The sequence below is a fragment of the Trichosurus vulpecula genome, chromosome 3 (assembly GCF_011100635.1).
Source record: "Trichosurus vulpecula isolate mTriVul1 chromosome 3, mTriVul1.pri, whole genome shotgun sequence".
NCBI lineage: Eukaryota > Metazoa > Chordata > Mammalia > Diprotodontia > Phalangeridae > Trichosurus > Trichosurus vulpecula.
This window is the reverse complement of record NC_050575.1, coordinates 407,436,211-407,456,503: the sequence shown is the minus strand read 5'-3', so window position 1 is coordinate 407,456,503 and position 20,293 is coordinate 407,436,211. Positions and strand designations below refer to the sequence as shown.

Genomic DNA, 20,293 nt, shown 5'->3' with positions numbered 1-20,293 from the left:
CCTGAGAAGTTAAGCAATCTGATATAGGTTATATATGTGCAATCATGTAAAACATTTCCATATCTGTCATTTTGTGTGAGAAACACTGAACCAAAAAATATTAAAGAAGGAAAAAAAATGAAAAGTTATGTTTCAGTCTGTATTCAGATTCCATCAGTTATTTTTCTGGAGGCAGATAACATTTTTTCACCATGAGTCATTTGGGATTGTTTTGGATATTGTTGTAGTGCTGAAAATAGCTGAGTCATTCACAGTTGTTCATTGCACAATACTGCTATTACTGTCTATACCATGTTCTTCTTTTTTTTTTTTATTTATTAAGTCAGAAATTTATTACCTCAAGAGGTAACACAGGCTGACAATACAGACAGGAAAATAGGTGAGCTTGTGTTTGACAGATCCAGCAAGGGTTATTAAGGAAGACCAGGCATTCTGAGGCCCCACCCTAGGCCCCTGGGAGGTGGACGCCAAAGACATGACCACCATCCATCCCCTTCCTTCCAGGGCTCTTCAGCAAACAGCTTGTCATTCTATTCTGCAGGCTTTGGAAGAATTAGGGAGTCAGACCCCATCATGGACCAGACCCAACTGGGGAGAGCACCAGGGCTTTTGAATCAAGGCCATCTTCCTGTGTGGTTTCATAAATTATCCTACTCCATCATCCAGCATGAGGGGAGCAGCAAATATGTGGAGACCTCAAAGTCAAAATGACCGTTAACAGAGCTGTCCATCTGTGCCCCTCCAATGAACTGGAGACTGGAGCTCTCCAAGGTGCTGAGGAAGCTTTTGTGGAACAGGCACCTCACCTGAATCTAAGGGAAGATTCTCTTAAGAGTCATAAAACAAGGAACCCTTTGGAGAACTTGTTAATTTTTTTTTAACTCTAAAAACAAAACAAAACCAACCACAATAAGGTTTGCTCAGAGTCTGTGTTGAATTTCTTAGTGCGCTGAGACCAGATTTGTCCAGCAACATCAACAACATTTTTGAGCGAAGAGGAGGGCATCCTGAGGAAGGCCAGGGTCCCTGGGGATGTCTGTGGGCCAACCACGGCCAGGCAGAATGGTGGCTCTGCTGCTGTGCCCCTACTGTCAAGTTTCCTTTTTCAGAACCTATCCTGAATCCAGGCTTTCCATCAACAACCTCCTTTTAGTGCAACATGACTGGATCCAGGTTCAGAAAAAAGGCAGAGGACAGTGCCAAGTTCATACCTAGTAATATACACTCCATTGTTTCATTCAGGTCTTTGTATACTCCAGCCAATTACAATAAAGAAAAATGTACAACTAAAGAAATGAATAAGCTGGGAAAAAATACAATATAAACCTTCCTTTTTTTCATTTAAAGAAAAAAAAATCCTCATTATAATTAATATCCCACTTATAAGAAGGAAAAGTGGGATAGAAAAAAAAAACTTGATTTTTTTCTTATGGCCTTTATGTATCTCTCTCTTCTCATTTTATATGTACAATTTATTTGGGTAATACTGCCTCCTTCTGGCAGAATACCTGAAAGTAAAAACAAACACCATGAAGGAAAAAAATATTAACAAAGGAAGATTCTAAGGTGGTCTTCAGGGAGAGTAGGGGAATAGTCAGAAAACTTGACCCACATGCTTCGTTCAGCTCCTAGGCCTGGGAAGCCAGGGCTGGCATCAGTAAAAGCAGACTGTGTGGAGGAAAGTCCTGCTGCTTTTCTCCTCAAATTCCTGTAACAGCTCATCAATCTCGTTTTCCATGTCTTCCATATGTTGTATACATTGACAGAGCTCACAAATGAGAAAGGCTCCTAGGGTGGCTTCTTCGTGGTTGTCCTGAATGTCCACATTAATCACATGCACTGGCTGGCAGGTCTCTTGCTCTCTGGAATTTAAATCTTCTACTACCTGGTCATAGACTCTCTCTTCACAGGTAAGGATGAGATCAAACAAATCTTTACAGTTCTGGAATCTTTCTGGCCGGGGCTTGATTCTCTTATTTCTGTCCAACATGTGCAAAATACCATTCTGTGTATAGAGTTCTTTGTCTTTCCTAAGAAGATCATTGTACATCTGATCATATGTTGTTTTGAAATCATAAACATTCGGCTTGTCTGGTGCTGGTCCTGGAAGTTTCACATGAGTTCCTGTTCCAAAGGATCTGACACTGAATCCTCGTTTGCTGAGGATGTTGTGCGCCTCCATGCTCCGGTTTTGGTTACTCGAGCACACCGCGGCCACTCGCAGCGGCGACGACGGCATGATTCGCTGTGGCAATGACGGGGGTGGCGGCAGCGACTAGGGGATGACGCTCGCGGCGACGGCCTCGTGCCTCTGTCCCGTTCCGGGTACCGGCGGACGTCGCGACTGCTGCCGCCTCACCTCAGCCCGAGCAAAATGGCGGCAGCGCCCGCGGCCAACCCGACCCAAGCCTATACCATGTTCTTCTGGTTCTGCTTACTTCACTCTGTATCAGTTCATGTAAGTCTTTCCAAGTTTTTCTGAAATCCGTCTGTTTCTCATTTCTTATAGCACAATAATATTCCATTAAAATATGCCACAGTTGTTCAGTCATTCCCTAATTGATGATCATCCTTATAATATTAATTTTATTGCATATAAGTTTCTCATTATGCTCACTTAACTTTGCATGAGTTCGTCTTCACAAGTTTTTCTGAAACCATCCTCATTCATTGTTGCATAATAATACTCCATCACAATCATACAACAGAACTTGTTCAGCCATTCATCAACTGATGGACACCTCCTCAACTTCCGATTCTTTGCCACCACAAAAAGAGCAAAAAATAGTTTTGTACAAATAGGCCCTTTTCCTTTTTTAAAAAAAATCTCTTTGAGATACTGACCTAGAAGTGGTATTACTGGATCAAAAGGTATGTGGTTTTATAGCCCTTTGGGCATAGTTCCTAATTGCTCTGCAGAATGGTTGGATTAGTTCACAATTCCATCAGCAATGCATCAGTGTTCCAGTTTTCCCACATCCCCTTCAACATATATAATTTCCTTTTTCTGTAATATTAGCCAATCTGACAAGTGTGAGGTGGTGCCTCAGAGTTGTTTTAATAGTGATTTAGAGCATTTTTTCATGACTATAGATAGCTTTGATTTCTTTGTCTTAAAACTGCCTGTTAACATCCTTCAATCATTTATCAATTGGAGAATGACTTGTATTCTTTCTTTTATTTTTAAATAGAAACTGTTTTTTATTAAAAATGAAACTATTAGCTTTTGCAAATCCATAATTAACATATAATTTCTTTATTTTTTCTTTTAATAGTATTTTTTCCAATTACATGTAAAGATAATTTTCAACATTCATTTTTATAAGATTTTGAGTACCAATTTTTCTCTCTCCCCTCTCCTCTCTCCAAGATACAAGCAATTTGATGTAGGTTATACATGTGCAGTAATGTTAAACATCTCCACTTCAGTCATGCTGTGAAAGAAGAGACAGAACAAAAAAGAAAAACCACAGGGGGAAAAAAGTGAAAATTGAATGCTTCAATCTGCATTCAGACCCCATAGTTCTTTCTCTGGGTATAGATAGCATTTTCCATCATGAGTCTTTTGGAATTGTCTTGGATCCTTGTGTTGCTGAGAAGTCTATCATAGTTGATCACACAATGTTGCTGTTACCACGTACAATGTTCTCCTGGTTCTGCTCACTTCACTCAGCACCCGTTCATGTAAGGAATAACTTTTATTCTTATAAATTTGACTCAGTTCTCTATATATTTGAGAAATGAGGCCTTATCAGAGAGACTTGCTATAAACTCCCTCCCGCCATTTTCTACTTTCCTTCTAATTTTGGTTGCATTGGTTTTGTTTGTGCAAAACTTTTAAAATTTAATATAATTTAAATTATCCATTTTGCATTTTGTAATGCTCTCTATTTCTTGTTTGGCTCTAAATTCTTCTCTTCTCCATAGATCTGACAGCCACGTTCCCTTAATTTGCTTATGGTACGGCCCATTATGTCTAAATCATTACCCATTTTGACCTTGTCTTGGTTTATGGATCCAACAATACCACTACTAGGTTTGTCTATATCTACTTTTTGCCATTGTTTTCCAGTTTTTGTCAAATAATAAGTTTTTGATCCAATAGCTTGTATCTTTGTTATCAAACACTAAATTAGTATGGTCTTTTACTACAGTGTATGGTATACCTAACCTATTACTCTGATCCACCACTATTTCTAGTCAGTACCAAATTGTTTTGATGATTACCATTTTATAATACAGTTTGATATCTGGTATAGCTAGGGCACCTTCCTTCACTTTTTTTTTTCATTAATTCCCTTGATATTCTTGACCTTTTGTTCTTCCAAATGAATTGTTATTATTTTTATAGTTCTATAAAATAATTTTTGGTAGTTTTGTATGGCACCGAATAAGTAAATTAATTTAGGTAGAATTGTCATTTTTATTATATTGGTTTGTCCTACCCATGAACAATTAATATTTTTCCAATTGTTCATAAAGACTTGCCCAGGATTATCATAAACACTTAGGTAATAAGTGACATTTATATAATATTTTACATATATGACCTCATCTAAGCCTTACTACAACCCTTTGAGCTAAATACTACTGGTATTATGATTACCATTATACTGCTGAGGAAATTGACACACAAAGAGCTTAAGGTCATAGTTTCATAGTTACTATTTATTAAAGGCAAGAACCAATTTCAAGTCCTTCTAACTCTAAGTCAGTCAGTCAATCAATAAGCATGCTATCCCTGCCATGCTACCTCTTGTAAGAAATTCCAGACCTTGAATAGATTAGGTACACAAGACATAGTAGTAAATGACCATAGTAATCTAGTGTTTGATAAACCCAAAGGCCCCAGCTTTTGAGACAAAATCTCACTGTTTGACAAAAACTTCTGGTAAAACTGGAAAATAGCATGGCAGAGACTAGGTATAGATCAACATCTTATACCGTATATTAAGATAAGGTCAAAATGGATACATGATTTAGACATAAAGGTTGATATAAGCATATAAAGAAAGCAAGGAATAGTTTACCTGTCAGATCTATGGAGAAGGGAAGGATTTAAAACCAAACAACAGGGTGTGTTAAAAGATGTAAAATAGGTAATTTTTATTATATTAATAAGTTTTTCCAAAAACAAAACCAATGCAACCAAGATCAGTAGGAAAGCAGAAACTTGGTAAACAATTTTCATAGCAAGTGTCTCTGATAAAAGCCTCATTTCTTAAATATATGGAGAACTAAGTCAAATTTATAAAAATACAAGTCATTCCCTAATTGATAAATGGTCAAAGAATATGAACAGGCAGTTTTCAGATGAAGTCAAAGCTATCTAAAGTCATATGGAAAACTGCTCTAAATCATTATTAGAGAAATGCAAATTAAAACACTGAGGTACTACCTTACACCTATTACATTGGCAAACATGACAAAATAGGACAATGATATATGTTGGAGATGTGGGAAAATTGGAACACTAATGCATTGTTGGAGTTGTAAACCAATCCAACCATTCTGAGGAGCAATTAGGAACTATGCCCAAGGGCAATCAAATTGCATACCCTTTGATCCATCAGTAGCACTACTAGGTCTGTATCCCAAAGAGATCATAAAAATGGGAAAAGGACCTACACGTATGAAAATATTTATAGCAGCTCTTTTTGTGGTGGCAAAGAATTGGAAATTAAGGGGATACCCATCAACTGGGGAATGTCTGAACAAGTTGTTATATGAATCTAATAGAGTATGATTGTGGAATAAGAAAAGACGAGCAGACAAATTTCAGAAAAACCTGGAAAGGCATGACCTGAACAAAGTGAGAAGAACCAGGGGAACACTGTACACAGTAACAGCAACATTGTACGATGATCAACTATGAATGACTTAGCTAGTTTCAGTAATACAATAATCCAAGACAATTCCAAAAGACTCGATGAAAAGATGTTATCCACACCCAGAGAAAGAACTGGTGTCTGAATGCAAATCAAAGCATACTGTTTTCATGTTTTCTTTTGTATGTGTGTGTTTTTTTTACTCTTTTTTCTATTCCTTTCGCAGCATTATTAATATGGAAATGTTCTGCATGATTGCATATATATAATTTATGTCAAATTACTTGCTGTCTTAGGGAGAAGGGAAGTGAGGGAGGGATGGAAAAAATTTGGAACTCAAAATTAGATGTTAGTTATTACTACTCCCAGTGATTTTCCTTTGTACTCTTCTTGCAAAAATTAAAAAATAAAGTGATGGTATGAGCAACTTCTATAGTTGTGCCAGCACTGGCATGACTATACGATGAAGTAATGGACACAAAAAGACAAAGACATGGGGCTAGGCAAGTCTTATAGTCATGCTATAGACTGATTTTAATGGAGTTACCGACAGTACTTTATACAGGTTAATTGCTGAATCATCCACACGTCAAAGAAGAGTACAATAAAGCATTGGTTAAGTTTTTTATCTCCTTGTTCCTAGGAGTGAGACACTATTTTTCCTCAAGGCTAACCAAATTGAAACATTTATGTTCTCTCGAATATAGGTAACCAAACTGAAACATTTCTGTCATCACCCATGTGGGTAATCAGCTACAAAGGCAGGTTTTCTTTGCCAAGTCTTCTTATCCTAAAACTGGCCTTGCTGTGCATAGGCCCACTTTCAACTGACCCTGCCTTGCAGAGGTCTAAGAGGCCTAAAGAGGATATAGTTGGCTCCCCACATATAGTAACATATGTGAAGCCCTTCCAAGAGTTCTGGAATAATCAATTCCCTGCCAGCTAAGTCTTTCCTTTATTTTTTGGTTATATTTGAATATGTCTTAGCCTCACCTCCAATAGAAAAACATACACACACACACATACACACACACACACACACACACACACACACCATAGACACTAAAATGAAAGCTCATTGAAATTTAGAGACACCTGGTGAAGGCCTCATTTCTGGGGTGTGCAAGGAATTGAGCCAAGTGTGTGGGGGCGCAGGCCGTTCCCCAATTGAGAGGTGGTCGGGGGATGTGGGCAGGCGGTTTTCAGAGGAGGAGATTGGAGCTATCTGTGGGCATATGAGGGGATGCTCTGGATCACTACTGATTGGAGAGATGCAAGTCAAAACAACTCTTGGATGCCACATCTCTCCTGTCAGATTGGCTGGGATGATGGGACGGGAGGGTGATGAATGCTGGGGGGGATGTGGGGAGGTTGGAGCATTGTTGCATTGCTGGTGGAGTTGTGGGCTGGTCCAACCATTTTGGAGAGCGATTTGGAACTGTGCCCAAAGGGCTATAGGGATGTTCATGCCCTTTGGCCCAGCATTGCCACTTCTGGGGTTGTGTCCCAAGGAGGTCACACGGGCGGGAAAAGGACCCATATGTACAAGGATATTTATAGTGGCTCTTTTTGTGGTGGCCGGGGGTTGGATATCAAGGGGATGCCCACCAGTTGGGGAATGGCTGAACAAGCTGTGGTGTATGAAGGTAGTGGAGTGCTGTTGTGCCGTAGGAGGTGGGGATGATACGGACTTCATAACAACCTGGAAAAACCTACACGACATAATGCTGAGTGAGCGGAGCAGAGCGGGGGGAGGGGGGGGGCATTGTACACAACCACAGATATATGGACTCCGTGAGGACCGGCCCTGACATACTTCGCTCTTCTCAGCAACTTAGGGTGCAGGGACAACTCTGGGGGACTCACGATGGAGAGTGCTATCTTCATCCAGAGAGGGAACTGTGGGGTTTGAATACAGATTGAGGCGTACTACATCCTCGCCTTTTTTGCTTCTCTTTTGTTTTTGTTTTTGGGTTTTTTTGTCTTTTTTTTTTGGTTCTGTCTCTTCTTTCTCATGGTTCATTCCATTGGTCATGGTTCTTCTCCACAACTTGACTAGTGTATAGGTCAATTCAATGCGAAGTTATACATGGTAGTTATATGGGATTCCAGGCCATCTTGGGGAGGGAGGGGGGAGGGAGGGGAGAGGATCTGGAACTCAAAGTTATGTAGAATCGTGTGTGGTAAACTAAAAATAAATAAATAAATTTAAAAAAAAAAGAAATTTAGAGACACACAGATGCACAGAGATTGAATTTCTTCCTGTTTTCACTTGCTTCACTTTTTTTTTTTTACCCACAGTTTTTTTGCAGTAATGTTAAGCTCTCTTGAAACACAATGACTTACCTCAAGCCTAGGCTTTCCTGAAATACTTTCTCAATGGGATACATTCCTTTCTTTTATGGTACAAACTTAGAAACTGTGGGCATCAGGGAATCATGTATTTAGAGCTAAATGCCACCATAGACACCAATTAATCCTCTCCACACAAAAAAAAAGACCTTACATTTACTTTTCTTTCTCATATGCCATAACCCTAGAAATTGTGGCCTTCAGAGAAATCATGTATTTAGAGTTAAAAGATACCATAGAAATTTCCCCCACCCAACACAAAGTTACCTTACATTTACTTTGTTTTTTAAAAACATTTAAAAATTTTGATTTCCAAATTCTATCCCTACTTCCAGCCTCTCCCCCAACCATTGAGAAGGCAAACAACAGGATACCCATTATGCATATGATGTCATGCAAAATATTTCCATGTTAGTCATGTTAAAAAAAGGCAAAAATATGCTTTGATGTGCACTAAGTTCATCAATTCTCTCTTCATTTTTCATCATGAGTCCTTTGGAACTTTCGTGGATCATTGTATAGATCAGAGAAGCTAAGCCTTTCACAGCTAATCACTATTACAATATTGCTGTTACTATATACAATGTTGTCCTGGTTCTGCTCACTTCACTTTACCTCAGTTCATACAAGTCTTCCTAGGTTTTTCTGAAACCAACCCCCTTTTCATTTCTTAGTGCACAATAGTATTCTATCACAGTCATATGCCACATCTTATTAAGTCATTCCCCAGCTGATGGGCATCCATTCAAGTTCTAATCCTTATCACCATAAAAAGCTGCTATAAATATTTTTGTACATTTAGTTCCTTTCCTGTTTTCTTTTTTCTCTTTGGGATCTAGACCTAACAGAGAGATTGCTAGGTCAAAGAGTATGTAAAGTTTCAAATTGTTCTCCAGAATGCTTGGATCAGTTTACAACTCCACCAACAGTGCATTAGTGTACCTATTTTTCCACATGCCTTCCAGTATTTACATTTTCTTTTTCTGACATGTTATCCAATCTGATAGGTGTGAAATGGTATCTCTGAGTTGTTTTAATTTGCATTCCTCTAATTATTAGTGATTTAGAGCATTTTTTCAAAACTATCGATAGCTTTGACTTCTTCTGAGAAGTGCCTTTTCATATCCTTTGACCATTTTTCAATTGGGGTATGGTAATTTTTTTTATTTAATTTATTTAATATATTTAGTTTTCAGCACTGATTTTCACAGGAGTTTGAATTGCAAATTTTCTCCCCATTTCTACCCTCCCCCCCCTCCAAGATGGTGTATATTCTGGTTGCCCTGTTCCCCAGTCAGCCCTCCCTTCTGTCACCCCACTCCCCTCCCATCCTCTTTTCCCTTACTTTCTTATAGGGCAAGATAAATTTCTATGCCCCATTGCCTGTGTATCTTATTTCCTACTTGAATGCAAAAACTTTTCTTTTTTTGTTTTTCAACATCTGTTTTTAAAACTTTGAGTTCCAAATTCTCTTCCCTCTTCCCTCCCCACCTGCCCTCACTAAGAAGGCAAGCAATTCAACATAGGTCACATGTGTATCATCATGTAAAACCCTTCCACAATACTCATGTTGTGAAAGACTAACTATATTTTGCTCCTTCCTAACCTATCCCCCTTTACTGAATTTTCTCCCTTGACCTTGTCCCTTTTCGAAAGTGTTTGTTTTTGATAATATCTTCCCCCTATCTGCCCTCCCTTCTATCATCCCCCGTTTTTATCTTCTTCCTCCTTCTTTCCTGTGGGGTAAGATACCCAATTGAGTGTGTATGGTATTCCCTCCTCAGGTCAATTCTGATGAAAGCAAGATTTACTCATTCCCCCTCACCTGCCCCTGCTTCCCTTCCTACAGAACTGCTTTTTCTTGTCACTTTTATGTGAGATAATTTACCCCATTCTATCTCTCCCTTTCTCCCTCTCTCAGTATATTCCTCTCTCATCCCTTAATTTGATTTTTTTAGATATCATCCCTTCATATTCAACTCACCCCGTGCCCTCTGTCTATATATCTATATCTATATCTATACACACACATATGTATATATATACACATACATATATACATACATTCAAAAACACACACACACACACACACACACACACACACACACACACATATATGCATATTCCCTTCAGCTACCCTAATACTGAGGTCTCATGAATCATACACATCCTCTTTCCAAGTAAGAATGTAAACAAAACAGTTCAACTTTAGTAAGTCCCTTGTGATTTCTCTTCCTTGTTTACCTTTTTATGCTTCTCTTGATTCTTGTGTTGGAAAGTCAAATTTTCTATTCAGCTCTGGTCTTTTCACTGAGAAAGCTTGGAAGTCCTCTGTTTTATTGAAAATCCATATTTTTCCTTGGAGCATGATACTCAGTTTTGGTGGGTAGGTGATTCTTGGTTTTAATCCTAGTTCCACTGACCTCCGGAATATCATATTCCAAGCCCTTCCATCCCTTAATGTAGAAGCTGCCAGATCTTGTGCTATTCTGATTGTGTTTCCACAATACTCAAATTGTTTCTTTCTGGCTGCTTGCAGTATTTTGTCCTTGATCTGGGAGCTCTGGAACTTGGTGACAATAATCCTAGGAGTTTTCTTTTTGGGATCTTTTTGAGAAGGTGAGCTGTGGATTCTTTCAATTTCTATTTTACCCTCTGGCTCTAGAATATCAGGGCAGTTCTCATTGATTTATTCTTGAAAGATGATATCTAGGCTCTTTTTTTGATCATGGCTTTCAGGTAGTCCAGTAGTTTTTAAATTCTCTCTCCTGGATCTATTTTGCAGGTCAGTGGTTTTTCCAATGAGATATTTCACATTGTCTTCCATTTTTTCATTCCTCTGGTTCTGTTTTATAATATCTTGATTTCTCATAAAGTCACTAGCTTGCATTTGATCCAATCTAATTTTTCAGGTAGAATTTTCTTTAGTGGTCTTTTGGACCTCCTTTTCCATTTGACTAATTCTGCCTTTCAAGGCATTCTTCTCCTCATTGGCTTTTTGGAGCTCTTTTGCCCTTTGAGTTAGTCTATTTTTTAAAGTGTTGTTTTCTTCACTACTTTTTTCAGTATTTTTTTGGTTCTCATTTAGCAAGTCATTGACTTGTTTTTCATGGTTTTCTCGCATCCTTCTCATTTCTCTTCCCAATTTTTCCTCTACTTCTCTAACTTGCTTTTCCAAATCCTTTTTGAGCTCTTCCATGGCCTGAGACCAGTTCATGTTTTTCTTGGAGGCTTTTGATGTGGGCTCTTTGACTTTGTTGACTTCTTCTGTCTGTATGTTTTGGTCTTCTTTGTCACCAAAGTAAGATTCCAAAGTCTGAGACTGAATATGAGTGTGTTTTCACTGCCTGGCCATGTTCCCAGCCAACTTACTTGACCCTTGAGTTTTTCGTCAGGGTATGACTGCTTGTAGAGTAAAAAGTACTTTGTTCCAAGCTTGAGGGGATGCGCTGTTGTTTTCAGAGCTATTTCTATACAGCCAGCTCTGCCACACCAGCACTCCTCCTTCCCCAAGAACTGCCAACCTGGACCTGATGCAAATCTTCACTCCTACTCTGATCTGCCACTTAATTCCTCCCACCAGGTGGGCCTGGGGCCAGAAGCAACTGCAGCTGTACTTCTGTACCTGCACCACCCCCACTGTTCCCGGGGCAGTGGCCGAATCACGAACTCCTTCCACTCTGTCCCCCACAGCTTTTCCCACTAACTTTCTCTGTTGTCTTTGGTGTTTGTGGGTTGAGAAGTCTGGTAACTGCTGCAGCTCACTGATTCAGGGCACTAGGGCATGCTCCGCCAGGCTCCTGGTCTGGTTGATCTGCGCTGCCCACCCTGGGCTCTGCTGTCCTCCGCTCCCAGCTCCGTGCAGGATAGACCTCACCCAGCAACCATCCAGGCTGTCCTGGGCTGGAGCCCTGCTTCCCTCTGCTATTTTGTGGGTTCTGCAGTTCTAGAATTTGTTCAGAGCCATTTTTAATAGGTTTTTGGAGGGACCTGGCAGGGTGCTCATGCAAATCCCTGCTTTCCTGCTGCCATCTTGACTCCGCCCTGTGATGCCTCTTTTCACAAGCAGGCCAGATTCAATCTGAGCTGAGCAAGATTGAATCTGAGTCAGGGTGTGGTAATTTTTATAAATTTAGTTCAGTTTCTTATATGTTTGAGAAATGAGGCCTTTACCAAAGAAATCTGCTGTAAAAACTTTTTCTATTGTCCTAATTGACTTCATATTTTGGGTGAATTAGTTTTGTTTTTGGAAAAAAATTTAAATTTCATGTAATTAAAATTATGTATGTTACCTCCCCTAATCTTTTCTACCTCTTGTTTGGTCATAAATTCTTTCCTTATCCATAGATCAGACAGGTAAATTTTACATGCTCCCCTATTGTTTTTTTATATAATCCTTTATGTCTAAATCATGTACCATTTTGACATTATTTTCGTATATGATATGAGATGTTGGTCTATGCCTAGTTGCTTCCACACATTACAGATAATGCTTGCTGATGGTATTAGATAGATACTACTTATCATTTTAAGGAACACTCCATTTATTCCTATGTTCTCTAGTGTTTTTAATAGAAATAGGTGCTGTGTTTTATCAAGAGCTTTTTCTGTATCTATTGAGATAATCATTTGGTTTTGTTATTGATAGGATCAATTATACTGATAGTTTTCCTACTATTTAACCAGCCCCATTCCTGGCATAGATCTCACTTAGTCGCAGTGTTTCATCTTTGTGATATATTATTGTAATCTCCTTGCTGGTATTTTACTTAAAATTTTTGCATCAGTATTCATTAGGGATATTGGTCAATAGTTTTCTTTCTCTGTTTTGACTCTTCCTGGTTTAGGTATCAGCACCATATTTGTGTCATAAAAGGAATGTGGTAGAAGTCTTCCTGTTTTCCCAAATAGTTTATATCATTTTGGAATTAATTGTTCTTTAAATGTTGGTAGAATTCACTTGTAAATCTATCTGGCCCTGGGGATTTTTTCTTAGGGAATTCATTGACAATTTGCTCAGTCTCTTTTTTCTAAAAAAAGGTTTAAGTATCCTATTTCCTCCTCTTTTAATCTAAGCAATTTGTATTTTTGTAAATATCCATCCATTTCACTTAGATTGTCAGATTTATTGGCATACAATTGGGCAAAATAGCTCCTAATTATTGCTTCAATTTCCTCTTCAGTTGTGGTAAATTCACTCTTTTAAATTTTGATACTGGTAATTTAGTTTTCTTCTTTTCTTTAAATCAAATTAACCAATGGTTTATCTATTTTATTGGGGTTTTTTACCCATAAAACCAGCTCTTAGTTTTATTTATTAGTTCAGTGGTTTTCCTACTTTCAATTTTGTTCATCTTTGATTTTCATGATTTCCAATTTGGTGTTTAATTGGTAATTATTACTTTGTTCCTTTTCTAGCTTTCTTCATTACATACCCAATTCATTGATCTGCTCTTTCTCTATATTGTTAATGTAAGCATTTAGAGACATAAATTTTCCCTAAGTACTGCTTTGTCTGCACCTCATAAATTTTGGTGTGTTGTCTCATTATTGTCATTCTCTTTGATAAAATTGATTCTATGATTTGTTCTTTGACCTACTCATTCTCTAGGATTAGATTATTTAGTTTCCAATTAATTTTTAATCTCTCTTTACATGGCCCTTTATTAAATGTTATTTTTCTTGCATTATGATCTAAAAAAGGATGCATTTAATATTTATTCCTTTCTGCATTTGATTGTGAGGTTTTTAATGCTCTAATACATGGCCAATTTTTGTGTGTAGGTACCATGTACTGCTGAAAAAAGATATAGTCCATTCTATTCTCATTCCAATTTCTCCAGAGGCCTATCATATCTTATTTTTCTCAAATTCTGTTCACCCCCTTAAGTTCTTTCTTGTTTACTTTGTGGTTAGGTTTATCTAGTTCTGTGAGGGGAAAGTTGAGGTCCCCCCCAGTACAGTTTTATTATCTGTTTCTTCCTGTAACTCATTTAAGTTCACCTTCGGAAATTTGAATACTATCCTATTTGATGCATATATGTTTAGTATTAACATTACTTCTTTGTCTATGGTACATTTTAGCAAGATGTAGTTTCCTTCCTTGTCTCTTTTAATTAGATCTATTTTTGCTTTTACTTTGTCTGAGATAATGATTGCTACTTCTGCTTTTTTTTACTTCCACTGAAGCATAATACATTTTGCTCCAGCCTTTTACTTTTACTGTGTGTGTGTGTGTGTGTGTGTGTGTCTCTGCTTCAAATGTGTTTCTTGTAAACAATATTAATTGCACGTGGATAGACCCAGCCAATACAAGTTGCTCTTCTTATTCAGTGCCATACCAGTTAAAAGGCCAAAGATTTATTTTATAGAGCTATAAAAATAATTTAAAAAACTCATCTAGAAGAACAAAAGGTCAAGAATATTGTGTGAATTTTAAAAAGTCAAAGAGGGTAGCCTACTATTAGATTTCAGACTATATCCCAAACCGGTAATAATGTGCAGTCATGCAAACATATTTCTATATTACTCATGTTGTAAAAAAAAAAAACCAAGAAAAATAAAGAAAGTTTTTAAAAAAAGTATTCTTCTGTCTGTATTCAGACTCCATCAGTTGTTTCTCTGGGGATGGATAGCATTTTTCATCAAAAGTCTTCAGAGTTGTCTTGGATCATTCTATTGCTGAATAGCTAAGTCATTCACAGTTGATCATCTTACAATATTGCTGTTACTGTCTACAATGTTCTCTTGGTTCTACTCATTTCACTTTGCATCAATTCGTGTAAGTCTTTCTAGGTTTTTCTAAGAGCATCTTGCTCATCATTTCTTATAGCACAAATAGTATTCCATCACAATGATATACCACAACTTGTTCATCCATTCACTAATTGATGGGCATCTCCTCAATTTCCAATTCTCTGCCACCAAAAAAGAGCTGCTATAAATATTTTTCTATACGTAAGTCCTTTTCCTTTCTGTTTATCCCTTTTGGGATAAAGACCTAGTATTGGTGGGTCAAAGGGTATGCATAGTTTTTTTGTTTTGGCTTTTTTTGATGGGGGGAGGCAGGGCAATTGGGGTTAAGTGACTTGCCCAAGGTCACACAGCTAGTTGTACCAAGAGCGAGTGAGACACATGACAGAGTATAAGTTTTAAATGGAGAATTTATTAGCCAGTGTCCATTCAGGGGCAATTAACAGCCCAAATCAAAACAGCCCCGAGTTGGGGTGAAGAAGTAGTATTTATACAGAAAAATCTAGGTACAGTGGTTAATTATCTCTTGAAACTTACATATGTTATTTTTAGCAGGCTCGGCAAGCCTTTGTTATTTCACTTTTATGATCATGATACATGAAGAGGAACCTCCCGGATAGATTGTAAATACAGTATATCAGACAGCTGACAAAGTGTCAACTGAATTACAACCCAGGATCTCTGTGTCCAATTTGCCATTTACATCCCACAACATGACTCATAAGATAAGAATAAGGAACAGTCACATAATTCAAGAGAATGTCTGGGGCTGAGGCCTTCATCCTTCAAGGCCATAGGCAGACCAAGGGATGCTCCAGCTGGGTTTGTTGACACAAGAAAGAGACATCTCTCAGCCCGCTCAGTAAACAAAAAGAGATTGTTAGCATCAGGCCCCTCCCATTGCCAACCAGTCCACACTCCCCAGAACAGTCACGGGGCCCAAGGACACCCACTGAATGCCAAATGGCAGGAACTAAGTCTATTTTTCTTATGCAAACTGGGGTTTTTAGTTAGCAGCTGGGGGCAGGGTTCTCCTTAGCAATAACTGATTTCTCCAGCACCACATTTCCCACTTCTTTTATGGAGCTATTCAGACCTTTGAAAGAGGAACGACCTGATCCAGACAGGGACAGAATTTGCATGAGAACGAATAAGGTTGGAGATATGAGAAAGTAATCAGGGACCTATAGTTACGGCCAGGATCAATAAAATGAGGGGGCCAGCCAAAGCGCTAAGCAGGGTGGTGAGTCAGGGGGGACATTGGTCCCCTGCAAATCACTCAATATCAGCTTAGGCTGGTCTCAGGTGCATAGGTAGTAACAATAGAGGGCAAGGCTCAGGTAGAGATTCAGAAGCTTCTTCAATTAGAGTGGCTGTAGCAGCAATGGAGTCTAATTGTTTTGAAAGCAGGCAACTGGCTTGGGGTCAGGTCCTAAGGACTGGGTTAGGACTCCCAAAGCCTATGCTCTCCTTTCATCAACATACCAAGTGAAAGGTTTGTAAAGACAAGAGTGTTGAGAAAGGTCAGTTAAAGTATATACCTGTAAAATATTAAGCGAGGTGTTCCTCTCAGGATTAGGGTCTCATCCCTTAATGGCTAACAGGGAAAAGAATGTCCTTAAGTCAGTCTTATCTGGCCTTGTTGACAGAGGTAGGTGTTTTTCCTGAGCAAAGTTTAGAGAACAAAGAAGTCCAGGTCCTGGATCTTCTTCCAGTTACTCATTAATTCAGGCTCTGGGTCTGGTTAAAAAAAAAAAAGGTTTATTCAAGTATCCTATTTCCTCCTCTTTTAATCTAGGCAATTTGTATTTTTGTAAATATCCATCGATTTCACTTAGATTGTCAGATTTATTGGCAAAAAATTGAGCAAAATAGCTCCTAATTATTGCTTCAATTTCCTCTTCAGTTGTGGTAAATTCACTCTTTTAAATTTTGATACTGGTAATTTAGTTTTCTTCTTTTTTTTAAATCAAATTAACCAATGGTTTATCTATTTTATTGGGGTTTTTTACCCATAAAACCAGCTCTTAGTTTTATTTATTAGTTCAGTGGTTTTCCTACTTTCAATTTTGTTCATCTTTGATTTTCATGATTTCCAATTTGGTGTTTAATTGGGAATTATTAATTTGTTCCTTTTCTAGCTTTCTTCATTACATACCCAATTCATTGATCAGTCCTGCCCAGGTACATACTTCTTAGTGGGCAGCTAGGAGTTCCAGTGGGCATTTACTGCAAGAGCTCTTGTAAGGACTAGAAAAATAAGCTGATGAGATCATTCCTCTTTCCCCTACCTCTTCATTTGGATATTGGAAGTCTGAAAGGGGTTCTCTACTAAGAAGTGATAGTCTTCCTTTCCCTTGGAAAACTAGGAGGTATGTCCCAACAGGATAGGGGAAGGGAAATTCTCATACCTCTTAAGTCTTAAAGTTATACATTTTGTTTTTGATATTGTTTCAGTCAATATAATTTCATTTAAATGCTAATTCACTAAATCCTTTGAGACTTCAGGAAAGAAAAGACTTCTGGGGAAATAAGTGGGAGGATAGGGGCAATGACACAAATCAATTATTATTGAGTTCAGGGCCCTTCACTCACTTGGAGCTTTCTCAGTCTCCATTCCTGGCAAGTATATGAAGCTTGAGTGATTTGGATTTAAGGCATGGTCCTTGTTAAAGAAACCTAGTGTAAACCCCAAGGTATCTTGTGAGATTTCAGTGATCAAAATTCACATTCCCCTAGGCAGAGCACCCACAGGTAAGAAAGGGCACTACACCTATATGGACAGAGGGAGAGGAAGGAGGAGAGGAAGGAGGAGAGGAAGGAGGAGAGGAAGGAGATCCATGTGGATCAGGTGTTTGCAATAAATTGGACATGAATATGGTGAGCCTCCAGGAGCAGGTGGTCACCGTGTTCTCTAAGAAAGGGGAAATCAGCCCAGGTCAGCAATGGAGCTGGTCAAAGGTTTCATTCTAATCAGTAGTGAAGTTGGGCCACTGCACTTCTAGCCTGTTTAAGATAGGGAGACCCCATCTTTAAAAAAAAAGCATATAATAAAATTGACCCATGGCTTTCAAAGCAGTCCTGATTTTCTGACCTTCATTTCTATTTAAAAAAAAATCTCCCTGTCCTCTTTTAATCCAAATTTTACAGAATGAATCCAGTTATTTTTATTAATGCATTTTTGTTCATCTTTTATACTTTTATTTTTAAATGAATGTATTTAAAATACCAAGGAACAAAATAAGTTTCAATTAAATAATCCTCCCAGATTGACCAGCACAATTAGAACATTAGTAAGCCTAAAGTGCTAAACTGATGACTGCTGTGCTCTTGATTTAGTTCTAACTTCCCCCTGGCACCACCACCACACAAAGCTGGTTGGCAAGAGTTTATGGGGGTTGTTAAACCTGAAAGTTGGTTAAAGGAGGCAAACAGAGCTGATAGAAAATTTAAATTACTTATACATTTATTCATTCATTCCCTTTAAACATAGCAGACAGACATGATCATGGATTGAGCCAGTCTGACTGACTTGTACAGAAACATGAATAGGTTTTACATTTTTTTAGAACAATCACAATTCAGCATGCTACTCAATTTTATGATCCCCATGTATGTTTAACCACAAGACAAGGATTTCCCCTAATGGAATAGGGTTGTAAACAATGTTGACAAAGGTCAATTAAAACTACAGCCCAGCATCTCTGTGTCTCATTAACATTCCATAACATAGTATATACCCGTAGAATATTAAGCGAGCTAGTCTCTCTTGGGGCTAGGGTCTCATCCTTTAATGGCTAACAGGAGAAAGAATGTCCTTAGGTCAGTCTGATCTGGCCTTGTTGACAGAGGTAAGGGTATTTCCTGAGCAAACTTTAGAGAACAAAGAAGCCCAGGTCCTGGATCTTCTTGCAGTTACTCATTAATTCAGGCTCTGGGTCTGATTGAAATTAAAAATGATATAAAATGGTATAAAATTTTTCACAGGGTACACCAGTCTGTTATCAGCTTTTGACAATGGTGCAGGGACAACAGGTGTTAACCAAAATTTAACTCTGTGAGAACAGATAATTAAATTTTATGAAGAACAGAATCAGCAATGTAAATTATTGAAAGAAGATTTCTATAGGAATGTTGCATGTCTGTGTGATGTCAAATCAAAACAACTTGAATATTTCTTTGCAAGGTAAACTGTGTGTGTGTGTGTGTGTATCAAAAAATCCAAGCATTTCAAAAAAAAAGCTATCTTTTTTCAAAACACTTTTTCAAAAGGAAATTTGGGATAAACATTTTTCCCAGTTAACAAAGGTCATTGATGACCAAGGAGATATATGCATGCAGCTGTTATAGACCTATTAACTGGAGAATACAATGAAAGGTTCATTGACTGGGAGAATCAGGACATCACACTCAAATTAGCATATCAGTTTCACCTAGTTGATATCATTAAGACACCTAAAGAACTATGTGTGGAATTGATTGAGCTCTCGGGTAAATGACATTTTAAAGTCATTGTTGGATCATAAAAAGATCCAATTAAAATGTGTAAAAATGCAGTAGAATAACCACACCTTTGGCAACATGCCCAAAAAATGTTTTCTTGCCTTTCAACCACTTATTGCTGAGAATCTACATTCTCCTACCTAACTCAAATCAAGCTTAGCTTAAGGTCACAAATGACTGATACCCATCTGGAGGATCAACTGAAACTGGATCCTCCATGATGCAAGCAAATATTCAAATGCTTTCCAACAAAAAGCAGATATAACAAAGTCACTAAAAAGTTAGTTTTAAAATTAACAAATAGCTTTCATGTTTTGAAATTAAGTACATAGTAGTTAGATTTTTATGAAATAAAGTACATTTTATAAAGTATAGCTAATCGAAGTTTCTTGAATGTTGCCTTATTTGATTAAGCTAAGCTAAATATCAATGTGGGCGTCCATGACGAAATGGTTCCCCAACCCCGGACTAGATTTGGAAGAGGCCCATATGCGCCTCCAGGTCTGGGACCCCAGGCCTGGTGACTCCCCTTAGTTTCTGGGACTGTGAAAACCACGCAGGAGGTAAGGGGAGGAGCGGAGGGGGCGGGGCTCCGAGGCAGGAAGAACCGGGAGGGGCGGGACTGGCAGGGAAACGGAATCGTATTCCAGGGCGGGGGAGGGGCCGATGCCCAGGCATGCGCAGAAGACACCGAGGCCTCCAGACTACAATTCCCAGTAGACTATGATCAACTAGGGAGCATTTTCCAAAACGAGGATGAAACTTCCCTCTGACATCACTTCCACCCCGCCCTCTCTTCTCCTTTTCTTTACTTTGTTGTGGTAGTTTTCCCCTCTTCTGTCTTGAGCCTACCTGCG

At 38.4% G+C, this 20,293-nt stretch overlaps 1 protein-coding gene across 1 annotated transcript; it reads right to left on the bottom strand.

The window, feature by feature from the left end:
• Positions 1-1,437: 1,437 nt before the first annotated feature.
• On the bottom strand, positions 1,438-2,249 carry LOC118844766 (RNA polymerase II subunit A C-terminal domain phosphatase SSU72-like). Its single transcript, XM_036752749.1, has 2 exons — positions 1,613-2,249; positions 1,438-1,508 (listed from the first exon to the last, which is right to left on the bottom strand). Exon 1 carries the CDS (start codon positions 2,237-2,239, stop codon positions 1,655-1,657), a length of 585 nt encoding a protein of 194 aa, XP_036608644.1. The 5' UTR covers positions 2,240-2,249; the 3' UTR covers positions 1,438-1,508; positions 1,613-1,654.
• Positions 2,250-20,293: the final 18,044 nt, after the last annotated feature.

Excerpts from the sequence above, each read along its gene's own strand:
- LOC118844766 (XM_036752749.1), bottom strand. The coding sequence starts at position 2,239 with ATGCCGTCGTCGCCGCTGCGAGTGGCCGCGGTGTGCTCGAGTAACCAA.